This window comes from Neodiprion fabricii, chromosome 2 (assembly GCF_021155785.1).
Source record: "Neodiprion fabricii isolate iyNeoFabr1 chromosome 2, iyNeoFabr1.1, whole genome shotgun sequence".
Taxonomy (NCBI): Eukaryota; Metazoa; Arthropoda; class Insecta; order Hymenoptera; family Diprionidae; genus Neodiprion; species Neodiprion fabricii.
Window position 1 is genome coordinate 34,151,076 of NC_060240.1, and position 20,334 is coordinate 34,171,409.

At 37.7% G+C, this 20,334-nt stretch overlaps 3 protein-coding genes and 2 long non-coding RNA genes across 11 annotated transcripts; 3 read left to right on the forward strand and 2 right to left on the reverse strand.

The window, feature by feature from the left end:
• Positions 1-140: 140 nt before the first annotated feature.
• LOC124176543 lies at positions 141-3,184 on the reverse strand. 5 transcript variants are annotated; one of them, XM_046557961.1, is made up of 6 exons: positions 3,047-3,184; positions 2,226-2,480; positions 1,571-2,082; positions 1,105-1,290; positions 763-1,006; positions 142-517 (listed from the first exon to the last, which is right to left on the reverse strand). In XM_046557961.1, the coding sequence occupies exons 2-5, from the start codon at positions 2,477-2,479 to the stop codon at positions 765-767; spliced, it is 1,194 nt and encodes a 397-aa protein (XP_046413917.1). In that variant the 5' UTR covers position 2,480; positions 3,047-3,184; the 3' UTR covers positions 142-517; positions 763-764. The 5 variants fall into 5 exon arrangements, with proteins under 5 accessions (XP_046413915.1, XP_046413916.1, XP_046413917.1 ...); XM_046557959.1 differs by having other exon boundaries at positions 141-1,006; positions 2,226-2,497; positions 3,047-3,177; XM_046557960.1 differs by lacking the exon at positions 3,047-3,184 and adding an exon at positions 2,877-3,006 and having other exon boundaries at positions 141-1,006; positions 2,226-2,497.
• Positions 3,185-3,289: 105 nt separating this feature from the next.
• On the forward strand, positions 3,290-11,094 carry LOC124176546. The gene is made up of 3 exons (XR_006869410.1): positions 3,290-3,376; positions 10,699-10,830; positions 10,953-11,094. It is a non-coding gene; the product is annotated as an uncharacterized LOC124176546 (long non-coding RNA).
• On the forward strand, positions 3,371-10,013 carry LOC124176539 (dihydroxyacetone phosphate acyltransferase). The gene is made up of 7 exons (XM_046557952.1): positions 3,371-3,512; positions 3,672-4,174; positions 4,834-5,244; positions 5,339-5,855; positions 6,196-6,488; positions 6,812-7,059; positions 7,392-10,013. The coding sequence occupies exons 2-7, from the start codon at positions 3,850-3,852 to the stop codon at positions 7,728-7,730; spliced, it is 2,133 nt and encodes a 710-aa protein (XP_046413908.1). The 5' UTR covers positions 3,371-3,512; positions 3,672-3,849; the 3' UTR covers positions 7,731-10,013.
• On the reverse strand, positions 9,649-17,634 carry LOC124176538 (1-phosphatidylinositol 4,5-bisphosphate phosphodiesterase gamma-1-like). The gene is made up of 19 exons (XM_046557951.1): positions 16,585-17,634; positions 16,349-16,498; positions 16,124-16,262; positions 15,869-16,031; positions 15,465-15,775; positions 15,149-15,355; positions 14,544-14,970; positions 14,134-14,445; positions 13,711-13,895; positions 13,385-13,568; positions 12,796-12,858; positions 12,431-12,628; positions 12,076-12,300; positions 11,767-11,973; positions 11,292-11,679; positions 11,002-11,141; positions 10,714-10,821; positions 10,518-10,610; positions 9,649-10,400 (listed from the first exon to the last, which is right to left on the reverse strand). Exons 1-19 carry the CDS (start codon positions 16,820-16,822, stop codon positions 10,299-10,301), a joined length of 3,840 nt encoding a protein of 1,279 aa, XP_046413907.1. The 5' UTR covers positions 16,823-17,634; the 3' UTR covers positions 9,649-10,298.
• LOC124176547 lies at positions 16,414-18,850 on the forward strand. 3 transcript variants are annotated; one of them, XR_006869412.1, is made up of 4 exons: positions 16,416-16,514; positions 17,705-17,851; positions 18,116-18,215; positions 18,397-18,850. It is a non-coding gene; the product is annotated as an uncharacterized LOC124176547 (long non-coding RNA). The 3 variants fall into 3 exon arrangements; XR_006869413.1 differs by having other exon boundaries at positions 16,414-16,543; positions 18,116-18,850; XR_006869411.1 differs by having other exon boundaries at positions 18,116-18,850.
• The last annotated feature ends 1,484 nt before the right edge of the window (positions 18,851-20,334 follow it).

Here is a 20,334-nt window from a genome sequence, read left to right on the forward strand (position 1 = left end):
GTGTGGCCACCAGAGAAGAAGCGCGCGATTTTCAAACAGGTCTGTAGATTCCTTCGGTTGAATGATAACAAAATGTCGTATGGTTTTCATTTGGAAGAATTATATTTATTTGTATAATACACACGCAGAAACCGTATGCCTAATAGAAATATGGAGTAGTGGAAAAACGTGAAATTTTTATGAAAATTTAGAAAGCCAGGATTTAAAATCCATAATTCGAAAACTCAAATTAAGACATTCTATGCTTTCCGTAAAGTGTCACAACGTGGTGGTCAATAATAATCACTGCCAAGTCAGCACAGATATAAGCAGAAATCATTGTAATGTAAGAAACAACCAGAGTATTCTTTCTCGGTAAGATATGACTAGACGCTAGTCAGTTTAGATGAGATTTAAATCGATATTGGCATGGGCAAAATTATATTTGTTTATATTATTTTCCCTAAAACAAAAGCAGATAAGAATAACAATCGAGGTTGCCTTCTACTGTTGTCTTACCAAACGATTACACCGAATCTTGGAATGAAGCAATTTTTGGTTACGAATAAAAGTGAAACTTTAAACATATCCAGGTGCCAAAGGTCATTTAAAACTTTTCGTGATCACGAGTAACTCTAAACTTTCTTGTTTAACACATTTAATTTATCAGGTCCCTGATGACAAGTATAATTTTTAAACGTTAAATCATTAGGTAAGAAGTAATCTTTGCGTATAAACGTAAATAGTATAACGAAATAACTTGAACATTGCTAGAATTAGCACCTTTAAAATGGCACGTCTGGATCGGATTGGGAAGAATGAACGTCATCCCACGAAGTAACTTCAACCATTTCTAAACTACCGTCCTCTGCTAAAGTTAGCATCTGTTTGCCAGACCCCTCCTTTACACTCACAACCATGCCCGCGTTACTGTTAGATTCGACAGCCACCTGAGGGTTCCCATGTTCATCTTCAACATGCTGTAATACTCGTACGTACACCTCGTGTCCAGTCATATTTACATCTCCTGTGAAGAAAATTTTATCATAACAACTCACTCGTAATAACCCAGGTAGATGTGAATTAGAATTCAAATCACATAAGGAAAATTGTCAACAGATATACCTGAAGTAACCATATTTTGCAGATCAAGATGATCAGGACTTGACAGTCGGATAAGCTGCATAGTTTCCTTTTTTGATTCATCTTCCAATTGATGATCCGATTGCGGGATGACAATTGATATATGTTCATCTTTTTCACAATTTGGGAGCGCAATTGTACTTGTTGCAAAACTCTCCACCACAGGCTCTGTGGAAAACAAATGTGAAAAGTTGTCAATTTGGAACCACTCTACAATTAACAATATAATTATACCGAGGCTCGACCTGGGAAAAAAAAAGTTGATTGCTTTGTGCGACATGAAATAATTTTATGAACAGATAGCTAAATGTCATCCTAGTATCAATTGCAATAACCGTACGTACTAGACAAACCCAAATCTATATTGAAGTATGATAAACTGGATTAAGATCACAATTTTTCGATCACTTTCCTTAAGAATAGATACTGTATAAACTTTGGTGCATACCCTTCACATTATTTTGGATCTCTGGCACATCAACACTTTCATTTTTGAATTCTTGCTCTTTGCAGAGATGAAAACTTTGCTGATTTTTTATTTGTACACCACATTTGTCGCACGTAATACGCTGTTTAATATGTTGTCGAATGTGATGGACCATAAATGCGTTGTACCGAGTTGTGTATCGACATTTGTCACATTGCATCCAAACATTGTTAGATTTTTTTTGCTTTCCTCCGTCGGAGGATACATCCACAGCACTAACAGCTGCTCTTTTCCGTCCGTGATAACCACTCCCATTTTGGGTATGGCTCTTAGTGATCTGCGGTGGCTGGCAAGGTTTAACCGTTTCACTGCTGCCCAGAAGTTCTCCTTCCTCCAATGAATATTTGCGTTCTAGGAAGCGCAAAATCACATCTTTTACACCCCGCATTTCATTCTCAAGTCTATCGAGAGTATTCATCAGATTGGCACATCCTCTGCATATCAGGTCATCTTCTGAGATGACAACCATATATCTGTGAAAGATGATTTGAAAACAAATTATTAATTACCTAATGGATACAAATAATGTATTAGGACTAAATAAATGTGATTACAAAGCTTTACGAATTTTTCATCTTGCGTGAAATTCAAACATAAAAACCGAAGAGCAATATACCTCTCGCCAACAAGCTCGCCTAATTTCTCTATAACGCGAGCTCTGCTGCTTTGAGTTCGACAAGTGGCCAAAGCGTAATAACGGCCTTGAACTTTTACGTCGCATACAAAGCATCGAGATGGTTCAGACAAATTTTCAGCTGCTGTGTCATTTGCTGGCAGTGCAATGTTTCCAATGTTACCGTTTTCCGTGCACTCTTTGCTCGATTGATTCGCATCTAAGCCCATTGCTACTGTGTTGGTACATGTAGCCATCCTGTAAGCAACAATCCCCTATAAGTCGAATTGCAACATATCTTCAATTATATCCATCATAAACCCTGATTGCCATGCTTTCGTTTTCATAATAGTGAGTAATTTTCGAAATGGACCAGTCCTGACCCGTTTCTAAATTTTTTATTGTGTCGGGATAATCTATTTCAAAACTATAAAACTTATCATTTTTTCATATTCATCATTGCGTTGATAACACGAATTGAATCAACTAAAACGGAACGCAACGTAGTCCGAGAAGAGATCAACATTCCAAAGTTTATTCAAGACAATAACAACATTTGAGGTTATCTGAAGTAGAAACCGCTACAGCTGCAGAAATTTTATCTATTTCAACTTTGAATCCTATATCGCTACATAATAATGGCCAGACAAACACCTAATTTGCAATTTTGGTGCGTCAGAGAGATCGCCAATTAGTTCCCTCTTTTAAATAATCGTTTGCGGATTCCTCGATGCCGTTTACTGCAAGCCACGGTACAAACTCGGAAAGAAACGCGCCGTTTTGTTTGTTGACAATCGCCAGACTTCAGAGGCTTCCGATAGTACCTGAGGATAGTTATTAGTCGGCAGTCGGCGGTCGGGCGGCACCGGCGATTGTAGCTTTCTCAAACTTCAAAATAACTACGTTTACAACGTTGACTGATAATTGAAAAGTTGTTATCCTTCCATAATCGTAGCGAGGCCTTGGCACCGCGAAGAAAGCTGTCGCAAGTGAGACGACGCATCGAACAACCTTGCAATCTTGTACGTCACACGATTGAATAGCCGCATAACACGGCGTGGAAGTGTCAGGGTAGGATCGAACCTCGGAGCGAAGAGATAAGAGGCAAAATTCAGAACTACGACCAATCGGAGCGGTCGAGTCAGTTGGAAAAGGTATTCCCCTTGTAGTGTTGAGCATCGCACACTTGTCGGTGTGAGGTTATATAATTCACCCATGTGCGCGAAGTGTGTGTATGTATGTAGGTGATCGATCATTTTCGCGCGTTTCGTCTGCTTGTGAAGTAGCGCGGTAAGTTGGCATAGCGTTGTTTATCTAATTTCTGTCTGCCGAATAAGAGATAAAAATATGAAATGACCATAGGCGAGAAGTAGTGAATTCGGGTGGTGTTTAATAAGTGGTCACTGTCCAGATGCGATGCCAATTATTGGGTGTATTTAAATGTGCCAGGTTCCCGATGTTTCGACACTGTATGTTGTTGCCTGAGGAACTGAATTTCCAACGCTAATGAGATTAAACCTATCTTGAATTCTTTGCATGAATTATTTCCCACCTCAATATCCGATGACTACACCTTTGAATTGTCGGTGAGTCGGATTGTTGGAAGTGATAGTCATTCGGTGAAAAAATGATGCAGAAAAAGGTGGAAACAGTGGGCTCGCAGGGAGCAGATACAATGTTTGCAGACTTGCTCGAAAAACGACGAGTATCAAGCGATGTTATGTGGATGTTCCGCTCGCTTCATCCTGTTTTTCCCCATAAGTTGCCCAGTGCTCTGCGATACTCCAGAGAGCAAACTATCAAAGCAATCCTGGACAGTCCCAGGATAGTTTTATTGATTCAAGCTCTAGCCAGTGACAGAAAAGTTCCTGTTTCTGTTGTGAAAAATGAGGCTCGTGAAATGTTGGAAGAAATGGCAGGCGCGCCACAATTGTCAGCAATCAGGTGTCTAGGTAATTCCACATATCGTATACTATCTACCCACATTAAATAGATTTTATCAAGCTTCCAATAAATGTCTTTTTCACTCTTCATCAGTCTGGTAAACTACTTTAATGTCTCTACATGTAATTTGAGAGTCTGTAGCAAACAGAAAACTCGTTTCAGAAGTTCGCTGTTTCTACTCCAAAATTGAATCACTTATATCAGTTAATTTTCGTTTCAACTGTGTGATTGTGCTAATTTTTTTTTCGATCTTCCATAATTTTGATATAACAAGTTACGTCATGTTTGTATGACAGCGCTGATAAACTAATTATTCTATATTGCAAAGTAGTTGATAATTTCAATTTTACACATCAATTGTTTGTATCACGAGAATCTCTGACATCATTGTATGTAATTCATCACTGAGATGGAGAAAAATCAGCCACAAAACATCTCTAACTTGTTAAAGCTTGAAAAATGTTTCAATACTAATTGTCTGAGAGCTGAAAAAAGAGATGAAAAATGAAAGAATTTCATGAATATGAGGTCTGTTTAAATGTACAAATCCTCGAGATAGTAATTAGATGCATATTGGCAAATGTTTAGTCAAATAGTAAGAATTACCTTTAGCAATAGAGGATGATGAATAATTCATGGGAATGCTAATATTTGTTCTACTGTCTAGGTATCTTAGTGACGAAAGGCTTAAAGAGGATACTCAAGAGTGTTCGAGTAAATCAGACTTTTCTGTTGGATCTTAAAGAAAAAATGCGTGACGACTCGGTGCAGTACGTTTACGTACCAACTCACAGAAGTTATTTAGACTTTATATTATGGTCGTACGTACTTTTCTCTAACGATATGGCTATACCAAACATAGCTAGTGGAATGGACTTTTATCGAATGCAAGTCGTTGGTGAATTGTTGCGTAAAACAGGAGCATTTTACATGCGCCGCAGTTTTGCCACCGACCAATTATACAAGGAAGTATTCAAAGCATATATATCATCCATCGTGATACATAGCGAAAGGGCGATAGAATTTTTTATTGAGGGTACGCGTAGCAGGAGCCAGAAAAGTTTGGCACCAAAATATGGTGAGCAGTAAAAAAGATGTATTTCTGTCTATTCGACTTTTTTTTTTACTATTCGTTAGCTTTATATATTTGCGATACTTACTACCTTTGGCAGGTTTGCTCGGGATGATTTTAGATGCTTTGTGGAAGGCGGAAGTGCCCGATATTAAATTTGTTCCAGTGAGTATTACGTACGATCGTCCATTGGAAGAGCTATTATTTGCGTACGAATTATTGGGAGTTCCCAAACCACCAGAATCCACGACAGGACTTTTTAAATCGTTGTCAGTTTTGCAAGAACCTTGTGCCTATGGAAATGCATACATTAATGTAGCACCGCCTATTTCAGCACGTCAATTTCTTGACGTTGATTCCCTTAGGAAAAGTGCTTTATCCCCGTATTCTAAACCGTCAACTGAAGTCGTCACTGGATTGGCATATTCAATTATTGACAGTCAGAAACGTCACACCCCGCTTTCACCGTTCAATCTTATAGCTTTGCTGTTTAATGAAAGGGTACACTCTCATCCTAGAAAGCCTTATATTCTTGAAACTTTATTAGCTGATTATCGTTGGCTCAAAGACATCTTTACTCGTGCAATAAAGGCTCTAGTTCATCCTGGAGGGAACAAGTAAGTGAACACTATGTAACGGCTTTCGACAACTTTTACAAACCTTCAATATTGTTGAAGAATACAGTTTCTCATTTTTAAATATTTATTTCCAAGTTGTTAGAACTCACGACCGTTTTGAATTCCTTCATGAAGTGAACACTGTTTAGTATTGACCAGCCAAGAATGTTTCTCACGTGTATTTATTTGTGCGCAAACATAATTGTCTTCAACTTTGCATGATTGGCCGTTAGGATTTTTTTAATGCTTGGGGTAAAACCTACGAAAATATGAATGTGACAAACCTGATTCCTTTTTCGCATAGGAAACAGGCTAAGTAAAAAACATTGATCTTGTACAGACCTGGAAGCGATGTGAATGACGACGATGTGAAAATTGAAGTATTAGATTCTCTGTTTACACATCGCGAGCTGCTTAAATTTGATTCATGTGGTGAATTAATGCTGATGGAAAGACACAGAGAATCCCAAGCCAGCGATCCAAGAAAAGTAAAAGGCCATGTGTTGACTGAGAAAACTATGCGTTTAGCTGTGCCAGCAATTAATATGGCAACTTACGTGAATCCCTCGATGGCATTCCTGGCTAAGCCAGCTTTAGTAGCAGTATCTATTGTCAAATTTGGTACTAGTAAAGGTAAATACACATTTATAAATAATCTAGGTCAATTATTCGGAAATGATGACGAATGGTCAATGTAAATTTCTTCAATAGTTACATCAGATGTTGATATTTTGAACTGACAATCGATAGTGAATTATCTCTAACTTGTAGTTGCATTTTATGAACATAGAATTGAAATAATAACATGAGTCAGTAATGCAGATAACAGTAATGACAGGCTGTAGTCTTGTAGAACTAGGTCAATAGCTGAGAAATTGGTTGTGATACAAATTTTGCTATTCATAACAAAAAGTATTCAAAATCTAACCGATAGATAATGAAATTGGTTTTTACAGAGTCATCGTTTGCAAGGTATACAATTCTCAGAGAATTGCTTTGTACCGAGTTTGCATTTGTTTCTGAAAAACCTATAGCTATGGCAGAGTGGGAGGAAGGATTATCATTCCTAATAGCTGAGGATTGCATACGGCTTGAGAACAATTCTGTGGTGACGGGCAATAACAATAAACTTTTCTCTCTCCTACGAAATCTCTTGTTGCCTTTCCTCGCTGCTTCTTATGTCACGTGCACTGTACTCCATCAGGTAATATCTGTGTAATTGTAATATTACATTGACTCTATCTGTGGCACTGATTAGATGAAGTAAATCCGTTGCTTACAACTCTTGTGACATATGAAAAGCTTGATTTATTCCATATTCGATTCATATTCGAAATCAAGTAGTTTGTTTCAAGTAGATTCATTATTTGATTCTGGTTTGTCCTTCTTCATCTAAATAGTTTGCTATCATTCACCACTATGAATATCTGTGAAATCTTGTTTTAGAGTATTTGAGAAAATCAAGTTTAACAACTTGTATACTCAATAGATCGTTCCCTTTTTCTTAAAATAATTCTTTTTATCGCTCTGTTTCAGTGGAACGATGAAATCGGTGAAGCTAAAGAATGCTACATATTGAAAAACACACAAAAACAAACAGAGCTGTTATTATTCGAGGGTCAAGGAATATTTAGATTCCCTTATTCTTTATCTCTCGACCTTTATACTTCTACACTTGTTAGCCTTGTTTCGATGGGCATTATAAAGTCATCTGGAAGACCGCCACACACAGCTTACTACCCTGACAAAATACGTATAAGTGCATTAATTGCAGAATTAGATAATTTGAAGTTACTCAGTCCTCCAGGATCGTACCTTGATATCAGAATGTTGCCAGCCGCACGTGCTTCCTCTGTCCCTCAATCAAAGTTATGATTTGGCTTTGTTCGCAGCATCGCAGTTTTATCAATTTTAAGAATGAGAATTCTTGATTATTGTTTGAATGCGAAGAATAGTTCTTGAAATAAGGTCAACAATTTTTTTCATTTCTGTATTATATCTATTATTATTATGTATTTTATTTATCAAGGCCCTCTCACCGTCAGTCTAAATCATACTATCTGTTATCCTAGCAAACATCAATTTGAAAACGTCATTTGTTTGTGAAGTTGAAACAATTGAACAAAGGTTATTTTTTCCTCTCCTTTGGATTAATAGGTGGAAAATATAAAGAAACATTGTTCGCAAGGTAAGACGGATAAATAAGCAGACGTTACAAGTTCATTCTATCAATATTATTCTTTTGTGGAAGTTTCTACATTTATGTAATTCAAATAATCAGTCGCAGCCAAGGTGACAGCTATTACTTGCGAATGAAAAATCGAACTTGTTACATAATATTGTTTGACCTGGAAAGGCAAAATGAAAATCCCCAATCGATTGAACTGTCATTAACGTGTAATTTCTTAATATATTCATATAATGTGTATCAGGTATGGCGCGTAATTTTCGAAGAGCTCAAATGTGAAAGTATGTACGTGAAAAACAGTGCAAGTAAAAGACGAGAACTTTGAACAGAAGACGAAACATTACCAAACTTCGTTCGACGTTTTTTTTTTCAAACGACACTATACCAATTAAAATGTATTAAAGTTTACATCTCGATGTAGCAATCAAACATTAATGAATTTCCTTGAATTACGTTTCATCATGGATTCACATGATTCAAATTATATTTGAGTTAGCAATCGTATATTAATATTAATCTGTCATTAACGTCCGTAACGAATAACAAAAACTTCCCAATCGATATTAGAAATAACGTTTACAATATGTGCTTAATTCGAATTTGGGCTCTTTGTTCTATTCACATCCTGGATTACATAATAGCGAGTTAGTATTTACCAGTTTAATGGTGCCATATAATAACGAATTAACTTGAGCCTGACGATTCAGTGAAAAACGCGTAGTATTACCTACCATGTCTATTATATGTATATCGGGCATTCCACATCAAACCAACGGATCATGGACCTTACCCCCTCAGATTTTGATGTCCAATAGATTTTTTTGGCTTTTTTCGGTCAAAAATTGATACCATTAATTTTTCGAAATTTTTCCGCTAATTTGGAAAAGTGTCGCGAATCGAAATATCCTTTATGCGAATATGGACATTTTTAAAATCGATGAAACTTTTTTGTAAAATCAGGTATTTTAAAACACACCTTTTCGTCATGACTCAAAAATGGGATGAAAATGCTGAATATTTTTTTTTGGCATCGAAATTTTTGGGATTTCCTGATCTTCCGATGAAAAATTATACACTTTTTACTGAAAATATTGATGTCATTTATAAGTATATACTATTTGCTATTTTTTTTTTAGCAGCATTTAGTCCAATATTACAAATTTTAGGTAAATTAGGCTATCCACGTTTCCAGTTTTTCAAAAATGTCTGGTTTCCCACAGATCTCAGGTCTTACGGAGATTTCGGGTTCCCCAACAATTTCGGGATCGCCAAAAAACTCGATCCGATACAAACCCGTCCCGAACCCAAACCTTGCTTCACAAGCTTTCGGGAACTCGCACCTCCGCAATATGTATACATACGTATACGTATATGGTGTTTCTTCGCAGTCTTGCTAAATCGTATAAGGTGATTCGCAAATTTTCATGAATTTAAGAGACTGATTTTTTCACAGAATATTATTAAATGGCACATACTAATTCGTATTACATGTTTAAAGTATTGCTCTTTCCTTCGTGGCATCGAAGATGGTATACGAATGGATTCAAATTACTGATGGCATTTGTATTGTTTATATCTATAGCAGTGATTTTTTTTCATTATATATAATGTATTTGTGTGTGCCAATGTATTACAAACCTTAGTATTACGCTTTGAAACACATCTACACGTACGAGGTTTACGAAAACTTAACTAAAGTTCCATATCTAACCGGATATGCCTTCGTCGTGTAGTAGAGGAATAATCAAAAATATAACAGTAATCGGTAGTGAAGAAATCAAAATCATGTGTTTGTCACGTTCATTCATAAGTTCAAGCGCGTATAAATTCTTATATTAATCTGAAACATAAGGTGAAAAGTAAAAGAATAACTGTTTGTATAACATGACTGAAATATAAATAATAACAAAAATAATAATAAAAAAATAACGGTTATAATAATTATAACGATTATTTTGTTCAGTTGAAGATCCAATTTTTATCAACGATCACTCTCGAACGAAACGTCAAATATTGGTATTTCACACTTGGCACAACATTCCTCTGACATCCATTACTCAGTGAGCATTAACGTGCCAAGGTGAACCACTTTAATAACAAGGTGTCGACACCGCTGTGTGAAATATTTTACATACGTAATTAGTGACGCTTATGCGGTACAAACGCTTCTTCAGATAGTCAGGCCTCAGACGTTCCTTTCCACAAGCAAGTTGCCATCAGACCATTGCGCTTGCACTCTTATCGCTGAAAATCTTCTACGGTATAAAAATCTGACTGTGACCAGTCATATCCAATTCGCTCTGGGAAGAGCTGCTTCCAACGGAGTAGTAGAAAATTGAAGAATCGGGATCTGATTCCTGCAATAACGTATTTATGCCGACTACGTGGTATGCTACTTGTGAATCATTCGTTTTCAGAGAATGATTGATTGGTAACTTGTGATGAATGTTTTTAAGATGTACGCTTCTACTTACTGATACATTGCCGTTCTCAGTTATGTTATTCATTTCCAGAGTACTCTCATGTAATGCGCTTGTAAATGAGTCGGTCCTTGTTATTTCAGGTTTCTGGAATCGTAAATTAAGATAATTGGACAATTATTCAATACAACACCAAAGCTGTTTATAAACTTACTGCACATATTCTTTTATACAGCATGGTTCGACTTACCTTTACAACTTCAATGGTGAGATGAACTAATAGTGAAGCAAATTTCATCTCTTCGCTGAATTTATTTTGCAATGGCACACTTCTGAAACCTGACCTCAAACAACGAACCTGAATAAAGTACGACAAGTTTTTATTTCCTATTAACAATCTTCAATAATGAAATCTCTGCTAATGTGCAAATTACTGTAAAATATTTAGTAGAGCCGATGAGTCTCTTATTATCGATTAATACATTTCAGAACAACTTCCTTCTTCAAAGTCAATTGAAGATATAAAACAATTTTGTACCGGGTAGGTAGCCTGGCCGTTGAAAATACCCTCTCCAAACACACTTTCGTCGTGAACAACGAATCGCAACATGGCAAAATCTGGATTAGCTACCTCAAATTCGCAGCATTCATCCCATATTGGATTGAAGCCATTGTTCTCTGAAATATAGGTATTTCATTAGTTATTATTCTCATAACTGAGCAAAACCAAGAGATGTATCGGGTAATGATCATATTGTGAAAATAACTCGGACGTGGATTATTATACATGTTATAAAGGTGTAAAATATTTTCTTCGATTTAACTCACCTACAGTCTGTGTCGTGTATTTGTTGTGAGCCCCGGTATCAAAATCGGCACCGATAATTTCAATATCGACAGAAGGGTAACCGAGTCCTTTCGGCAATTGCCTCAAGTGCCTCGCGCCGATGATTATCAGTTTAAGTTTCAGAGTGTCTACGTCGATCAGCGTATCCTTATCGTACGGATCAAAATGATCCTTCTTCATGAACTCGGGTTTCAAAAGATATCCGCACTTGCCGTTCTCTCGAAACTTTCCCTGGTTCAGCTGCATGTACTTATCCCCGGTTTGATAATTCAGGGCTACCATTTGACTTCCTGAATTCCAGAGGGGAACGGGATTGTAATTTGAGGAAGCAAATCGTAATCCTGCTGGGTAGACTCTGCTTAGTTGAAACTGAAAATTTGCAAAATGATATGAATGGAGGTCGTCTCCTTAGCTTAGCTCAAATTATGCGTGAAAATATGCCTACGCGTATTTTACCTGGTGATACTTGAGGAAAAATTTATTTTCCAGAGTACATATAAGCTTCTGAGCTCTTGTTTCCTGGAAGCTACTCATCTGGTGGCATACAAATCCATTTTGGACTATTGACTCCTTATCAAATGAAACAGTACAACAATATATCGTGAGATCAGACATTTCCTTTGCTATCTTCTTTTTTTGCTCCATTGCGTTACGTTTCTTTTGCTGCGAAAGAAGGGACCAATTTTTTTAGTATATATTCGGTGTAACTTTGCTGTCTGAAATTCGTCGATGAATATTCTTCAGCGAGTAAATATGCGATAATACCTTAGCGCTGGCGTGTTTCACTGCTTCTTTAAGGCACCTCATCCAATCCTTTGCGGAATCATCTGACAACGCAGCTAAATCAAAAACTACGTCGGGTACTTTCGAGTTTCTTACTCTGATAATGCCACTGACTCCTGGCCGGTCTCGTGGTATGAAAGTCGCCTCTGCGCCCATAATATCAAGGGATCCTTTTTGAAGATTTGCCACTATTATCATTTCCGGCGACTGTGATGTAAACATGTTATCAATTAAATTGTAATCACAAGGTTATGAATAACAACGGGTGTTGAAAAATGTTGAAGAAGTTTGAAAAAAAGGGTATAAATATGTAAATTCTCTCGACTCCGTAGCATACTTCATCGTGATTGACGTCGGGTTCAAAATTCTCAACATAGTTGGAAGGGAATAGTAGTTGCTTTTTTCCTCCATGATCTCCTCGCCACCAGCCTCCGTTTCCGTCGCCGCGGTTGACGTTTGTAATTATCGCGTGTTTCGAAAATGTTAATTCGTCGTCTCGGTTCGCTATGTAATCATAAATCGCTTTCACCGTTACCTGCAATTCATATTTACTTGATTTCATGCTCAAATATTCATACGACGCGATCGCGATGTGATAAAAATTATCGAAAATAAACGTATTACGCATTAAAAATTCACGATCTAATCGAAAACCGCCAATGACGTAAAGTCATATGGTCAATTCCTTGATTAATGATTTACCGTTGCGGCGAAATAACTGTGATCCATATATCCAGCCGAGCAAAGGGCTGCAAACTCTGCGTTCTACAACAATGATAAAGAACAACAAAATACAAGTGAAAGTTTTTGCATTCAATGAATGATGAATAATGATGATTCTACGAACGTAGTTAACTTTAATGCCTTACTAGACGTACAATATGCAAGGTTATTTAATTTACTTTGAAAAGTATAATACGGAAAATAATTATAATTATGTTAAAAGTGAAAGCAGTGCTTTCTGCGCAGTATATTTATTCTGGAATGCATGCGATACGCAAACCGCTGTTAGCTTGAGAATTCCTCTCAACATTTATCGGCAAGAAAGTGCTAAAAATAAACTTAAGACCACAACGTCACTCTGTGCTGAATTGCGTATAACGTGTAAGAAATAATGGCAGTGCTTGGCAACCGAAGCGATAATATACTTTCGTTCTTCGTCACTTTCAAAGTTGAAAGGTTATTTGATTGAAAAATTCAGAAGCTTTGGCAAAATTGTATTTATACCGTGACGTGGAATGATTCGTTAATCATCACCATTTCAACGTGAAATGAATTTTATAATTCTTACCACGCCATTCTGATTCATCATTGTTTGACACTGGGTAACAGAATGAGAGAGTTTAGTCTTGTTGTAAAGGGGATGACGTTCGTAGTAACTGATCAATTCGACCAAGCTTTCGAACTGGAAAACACCGATAGTGTAAAGGCGACCCTCCACCCCTATCCTACAGTGCTTGATCTTTCTGTCTGCTCTGTTCCAACACAAAACGATTGGTAAATTCGTTACTATTTTAAAAAGACTGCAGTTTGTGCAGAGAAATTTAATTTGAAAGGTGAAGAATCGACGTTATAATCTATCGTCAATTCCGGATGATAGATCATTTTAACAGTTACCTGAATGAAACAACATATGTATGGGGTTCCATCTCACTTTGTCTCACTAAAAAGACTCCGTCAAGGAAAACTTCTTTTAGAAGCTTAACAGCTTCTTCACGAGTGCATTCAGGATGCCACCAATTCTTCTCTTCATGTTTACTCGGTTGAGGGACCGGTTGAGTTAGCAAAATCGTTGATCTTTGCTGTATAACGCAAAGCGTAAATCAAATCAGTGATCATTTTTACGACTCAGACCGCGAAACATTTATAGCGAGCTGGTGAGCCTCGTGTTTCGTACCATTAGACATTAGAAAGATGACATTACAATTATTCTTATTAAATTGACTATGTGAATCTCTCACGAAAGAGAGTTGTTTTTGAATTGAAATCATCCGAGATTCAGCCCTGCCATTGTAAATTATATATCAGATAAACAATTACTTGGGTTCTGAGCGGGTGGGTCCTGTAGTACACTATGAGGCTGTAAAGGTCGTCAAAACACATGGTATCCACAAAGTAGAACTTTGTTCGGCCCCCCTCTTGTCTCGATTTGATGCGGCAGTGATTTGGCTTCTCTCCGTGCCAAAACGAGAGACAGTAATCACCCACAAAGACTCCACTTTGCCTGACCAAAAACGTCCCATCGCCAAGGTGCGAAAAGCGGTTGAGCAGCTCTTCCGCCTCTTGTCTTCCTTTGCTCAACGTTCCGTGGAACCATTCCTCCCCGTAGTGTAACTCCTCGTTCGGCACGTCCTTTTCGAAAGAGAAATGTGCATGGCAAATGTGTGTTTGGAATCCCGTAAAAGTGTATATGAATATTTAATTATTGTGTAGTAAAATGGCACGCTCACTCCAGATGCTCGGGGTGTCGAACCTGTTTCTTCCTCTTCCACATTTGTTTCCGAATTCTTCAAAATAATATCAGTGTAGTACAACTTCCGTTCAGTCAATACGAAAAATTGCGGAACCCAAGTTTTTTCAACTGAATTTTCGAGATATAAAATACCGCTTTTTATGGTATTCCTTAGGTCCATTTCCTGCTCCACTTCGTCGGGAATTGGTTGCTTTACCACTGGTTTCTGTTCTACGTGATCCGGGAGTGTTCCGTGTTTCACTATTATTCTTCCACGTAGCATTTCCGGAGACGGAAGCTCTGGCTCGACTCTGGTGATACGTTTCGTTAGGAGCATTTTACCGAACACTTTTCGCATGATCGAAGCCATTTTGCGTTGGTAATACAAGTCGCAATGTTCCTCAATCGAAAGGATGACTGGGTAACTGTAAAGTATATATTATTCCATATAATAATCGATCGTTTCGGAAATATAGAGCTCTGCGAACGTACAAGTTCAAAATTTGGCTAAAACTGAAACAATTGGTGAAAACTGACGTCCATACATTTTTCACAATATACTGTGGATTATTTATGACGCTTATATACCCTATAAATACTTACTCAGAAGTAACAAAGGCGTGATCCTTGATGGTGTTTATCACGTCGATAAACTTGATCTTTGGCGTTGCCGTATGTCCGTGATAAATGACAGGCATTCCATCCGATCCGTTCCAACAATCCAGCTCGATGCATCTGCAGCCTGATCTCAGAGCTCGAGCGTACGATTCGCAGCTGCTTTCGCCGAGCAATTGATCGCGAGTCAAGTATCTTTATGTCATAAAGATCAGTACGAATGAGCATTGATATCATTGGTATCAGCGTAAAAATTAATTGATTGTAAAGGTTTCCTGATCGAACGAGTTTCTCGTCAACTCACGTGTTATGAGACGAGGCGATCCAGTAATTGCACAAAGGTTGAGTCATATCCTGTGTAACTTGGTCATTTTTCGTATCCCAAATTTCATTTTCTTTGGAAAATAAAAACTCGAAAAACTCCGTCATCATTAAGTAAGGTGTTTCATCATCTTCTCGTAATTCGTGAATGTATTCCGTAATAAATCGAGCAACCTCTGCCTCATCTGTAACTGGATCTTTCTGTTCTTCGTTCAAGAATTTATGAAACTCTTGGACAGTCATGGTTTCTCCGTTTTCCGAATAACTAAGTAATCTGTCGTAGCCCGTGAATTTCTAAATTGAAAGAACAAATTGTCAGCACTATAAGAATCGTTGGTTATTACGATTGTTGTGAGTTGTATAAAATAGTTCTATGCATATACTCACTTCGTGTTCGGACAATAATTTGTGATACAGTTTAACAGCAGCACCAAATTCTATTTCGTCTTGATTTTCTGGATTAAAATTTTCCAAAAATTCCTTAAGTTTCGGGGTGGAAAGATTACAATTGTGTCGTGATAAAAATACCTTCAGATTTTTTAACTCCATTCTGTTTAAACGTGTTCAAGTCAATCAATATGAAATTATTAACGGAATGAAAATAGCAGCAGATATTGCCTGGCTTTAGAATATTTTACTCACGTTCCCTGCGCGCTTTGCATTTCATAAAACTCTTTTTGCAACCAACTGTGAAACAGCGCGGCGGACGAAGATTTCTTGGTGTCACTCATCAAACACTGTAGACCGAACTCCCAAATTAAACGGTCTCTTTCAGTAGGCACTTAACAGATTTTTTTCAAATAAAACATGCTGCTTAGTGTGTTTTGAAATTAATAATCAAAGGTTCACAAAAGCATTTCTACAAACCGTATACAGATATTGTTTTAAGGAGGAACTTAGATCCGTAATAGATAACAAAAGCCCGCACTGCTTTCATTTTTTTTGTTTCCGAGTGCCATCTTTCAAAATCCTTGGAGCACCTGCCACTTCTGATCTCTTTGATGTCCCTGAACTCGACTGCAAATTTCGACAGGTATTTGAATAACGAGTTTGATGTAAGAGGTACGTAAGTTTTATTTTTAACAAGAGAGTGCATTTCCTACCGGAACCATCGTACGAGCGAAGATTAACATTTCTTTTCCAAATGATTTGCCTGGTTTCCCTCCGTATCATGAGCTGTTTATCCTCCGGTCGTTTTTCCAAGTCAAATATGCAGGCCAATGTCCCCCGTTCCATTATCTTGATCACTTCATCTGTGTCTGGTAGAGTCTCACTCATTGTGTCGGGAGGATTAGGCTCGACGTAGTCTGAATTATTAGGCATACTTGGTGGTTCCACCATGGTTGTAAACGATGTGAGGGCCGTGGGAATATTACTCGTTTTCCGCAATGCTCTTTTATTTTATGGACCTTTTGGATTCGAACTCCTCTTAAATGGACAACTCTCAGTCGGGGAAATGAAAATCGAGAACGCCTGCTGGTATACACTACTTAAAAAACCTGTGTGTTGACGGTATAGAATGAAAAATTTCTGTATTTTATTCCAGAACCAAACACATTTCAAAACTTTATTTTTGACCCTCCTCACAGAGTGTATCGTTTTCCGAATAACGTGTCACGGACTTTTCGCGCTTTCTGTTAAGCACATTAAATCACCACCCTTTTCGCCGATACAACTAGGAAGTTGATTCACATGCGATATTATCTTGTCCCACGTAATATTAATTGTTGAATATTTGATATCCAAAGACAGTCCCTAATGCGAACAGTATTTCACTGGTCCATATAATCAATGAGCCCTTGTGTTGTTGCTCACTGTGCCGTGGTCGTTTCTGAATGTGCAAACGTCGAATGAGAGCACCAGTAAATATCCTCGTAGTTTCATTTCAGTTGAAGCTTTGAGCTCGATACGATTCTGCTTTGAACCACAAAACCGCAAGATAAACTCGCAGTAAACGAATGCGAGTTAATGTTAGGCGACGCAATGCGCTTTACATAAACATAGAATTTCTATGCTAAAAAATGTTAGAGACATCACTTTGCGCTGCATTCAATATCATCGAATTAACCAACGAAATTGAATGAAAACATTGGAATCGACGTTCTGATGAGATTAAGAACAGTAGTACTGTTTGGAGATTTCAATTCCAAACTCTCTTCACCCCACAGATGATTAGTGTCAGTAATTCGATATTAACGTGGAATCAATATAAAATTTTTGCAGCCTTTAACTCGGATCTCAACACTTGGCACTTCTGAAGCGTAGAAAGGCTTATACAAGACGTGGGTATAATGTGTGTTCGACCGTTCGCGGCTATCTGAAAGTGGAAGTAAAATCTACCAGCTAATTCGATAAAATGCGATAAAAAAGGTACGCAATGGTCCTGATTAAACTTACTGATTATTTCAAGCAATTGGTACTTCCATGAAACAATGTAATTTCACGTGAATTAAATGCACACGAAATTTATGTCGAGATTTCATACGAATAAGTAAATGATTTCACCAGTGTGTACAATAGAACATTACTTTATACTATAAAGAAATTATGATTTATCATTGACGAATAATTACATCCGCGCATTATCGTGTAGATTGTTAATGTTTGTGATTTGTTCTGTTTCGACTACTACAGTTGCACTTCGCTGCGGTCAGCATGCTCTTTATTAATCGGGTGATGGTAAATAAACGATGTGCGCTTACTATCCAGTATCGAAGCCATTCTTTTTCAGCGGGTGAATTGTTTGTCGATAAACATATTGAATAATCTAGGGAATTTACTTCTTCACTTCCTGAAGCGTTGACTGAAGAATGTAAAGAAAGTTGCCCCAATGGGCTTTGATGTGACAACCAAAAATCGTCGTGCGCTTACGCTCCCCGAGATTTTCCAATGATAGAGTTGAGAACTTATTGCAGAACATCAGAGAGTTACCGATTTCGTCTTGATGCTGGCTGCATTCGCCTTCCGAGTAACACAGTCTTCGCAATGGTAAGTCCATAGACTTTTATAAGTCTATGGGTAAGCCCAAGCCAGTACTTAACCTGTGTGTACTTACCGGCTTGTCGGTGATGCAAGAAATTGATACTGAGAACAAATTTCGTCCAATATTCGTAGCAAAACAGTGATTTAATTAAAGCATAGGTACCCGAGAGAAGAATGTATGAATAGATCATAAATAATAATAGATCAAATGTAATAATGATGCGGAGACCAAAAAGTATATGATAAATAAAAGGAAATAGGTATGCATGTGCGGTCCATGTACGATATTGATAAATATGACCCATTTACGATTGGCATGTGATGCATACTATAAATTTTATAATTTTCCAGAAGACAAACTAGATTGTTTACAATAATTGGCTATGATATAAAAATAGAAGAATTATTCATTTCGAAATGAGATTCTATTTGACGCGCGCTCGATGTATTCCATAATATTAGTATTCATAATTATTCCAACAACTCTTCATTTGCTCTCTCGATCTTGAATTTTCATAGGCATAGAATCGAAACGCTGTTTTAGCTCGTCGCAAGTGAAGTATCTGCGTTGGGTGGAGGAGCAGTATCGTTTTTCGAAAAGTGTTCGTATGGGAAAAAAATTCAGAGTAACTGTAATACATCACGGATGCGCTAATTTTGAACGAGATGAAATGGATGCTTCGTATATGAGACAGTATTTAACGCTGCGTAGTGATTTAAAGACCTAGGTAAAGGTGATAGGGAGAGAAAGAACGACGCTTCTTAACACTTCGAGTGTATTTTAACACACATTTGAAAGATACGAGCGAAATTTTTCATCATCCAACTGTCGCAGAACGGCAGCGTTATTAGCCGACCCGTTCACTGAAGAATATATCTTCAGTCAACGGCTGACCATCGAAGGGCCTGGCCGCTTGAGTCTGGAATCGGCAGGAGAGATAAAGTGCGTATTTCTTGTATGAAATGTGAAAACTAAAATCATTATACATCATATCATATCATCATACATCATGCATCATACATCGTACATCATACATCATACATCATCATACATGGTATCAAAGTTCGAAACCATAGTTTGGATGTCGGATGTTCAGAAAGTGACGTCACCAATTCAAAATCAGCTAGCCGAATTCCTCAGTCGGGAAACAACCGCGCAGTAGAGCGGACGGATGAGAGTCGCGCTCCGCAAATTTCGAGTACCGGGTTCTCAACCTCCCGGATCCCGCGCTTCGGGTCCGCTACGTATTTCGAGTACCGGGTTCTCAACCTCCCGGATCCCGCGTTTCGTGTCCGCTACGCGGTGAAACTCGACTTCCAGGATAAACGCTCCGTGGTTCCTGATTCACGTTTACAATAAATTATTTCAATTCGTTTTTCGCGCAAGCCCAAATTCAGTAGCTGTCAGTCCGCTAATAAAATTTCTCGACTTCCAGGATAAACGCTCCGTGGTTCCTGATTCACGTTTACAATAAATTATTTCAATTCGTTTTTCGCGCAATTCCAAATTCGGTAGCTGTCAGTCCGCTAATAAAATTTCTCGACTTCCAGGATAAACGCTCCGTGGTTCCTGATTCACGTTTACAATAAATTATTTCAATTCGTTTTTCGCGCAAGCCCAAATTCGGTAGCTGTCAGTCCGCTAATAAAATTTCTCGACTTCCAGGATAAACGCTCCGTGGTTCCTGATTCACGTTTACAATAAATTATTTCAATTCGTTTTTCGCGCAATTCCAAATTCGGTAGCTGTCAGTCCGCTAATAAAATTTCTCGACTTCCAGGATAAACGCTCCGTGGTTCCTGATTCACGTTTACAATAAATTATTTCAATTCGTTTTTCGCGCAATTCCAAATTCGGTAGCTGTCAGTCC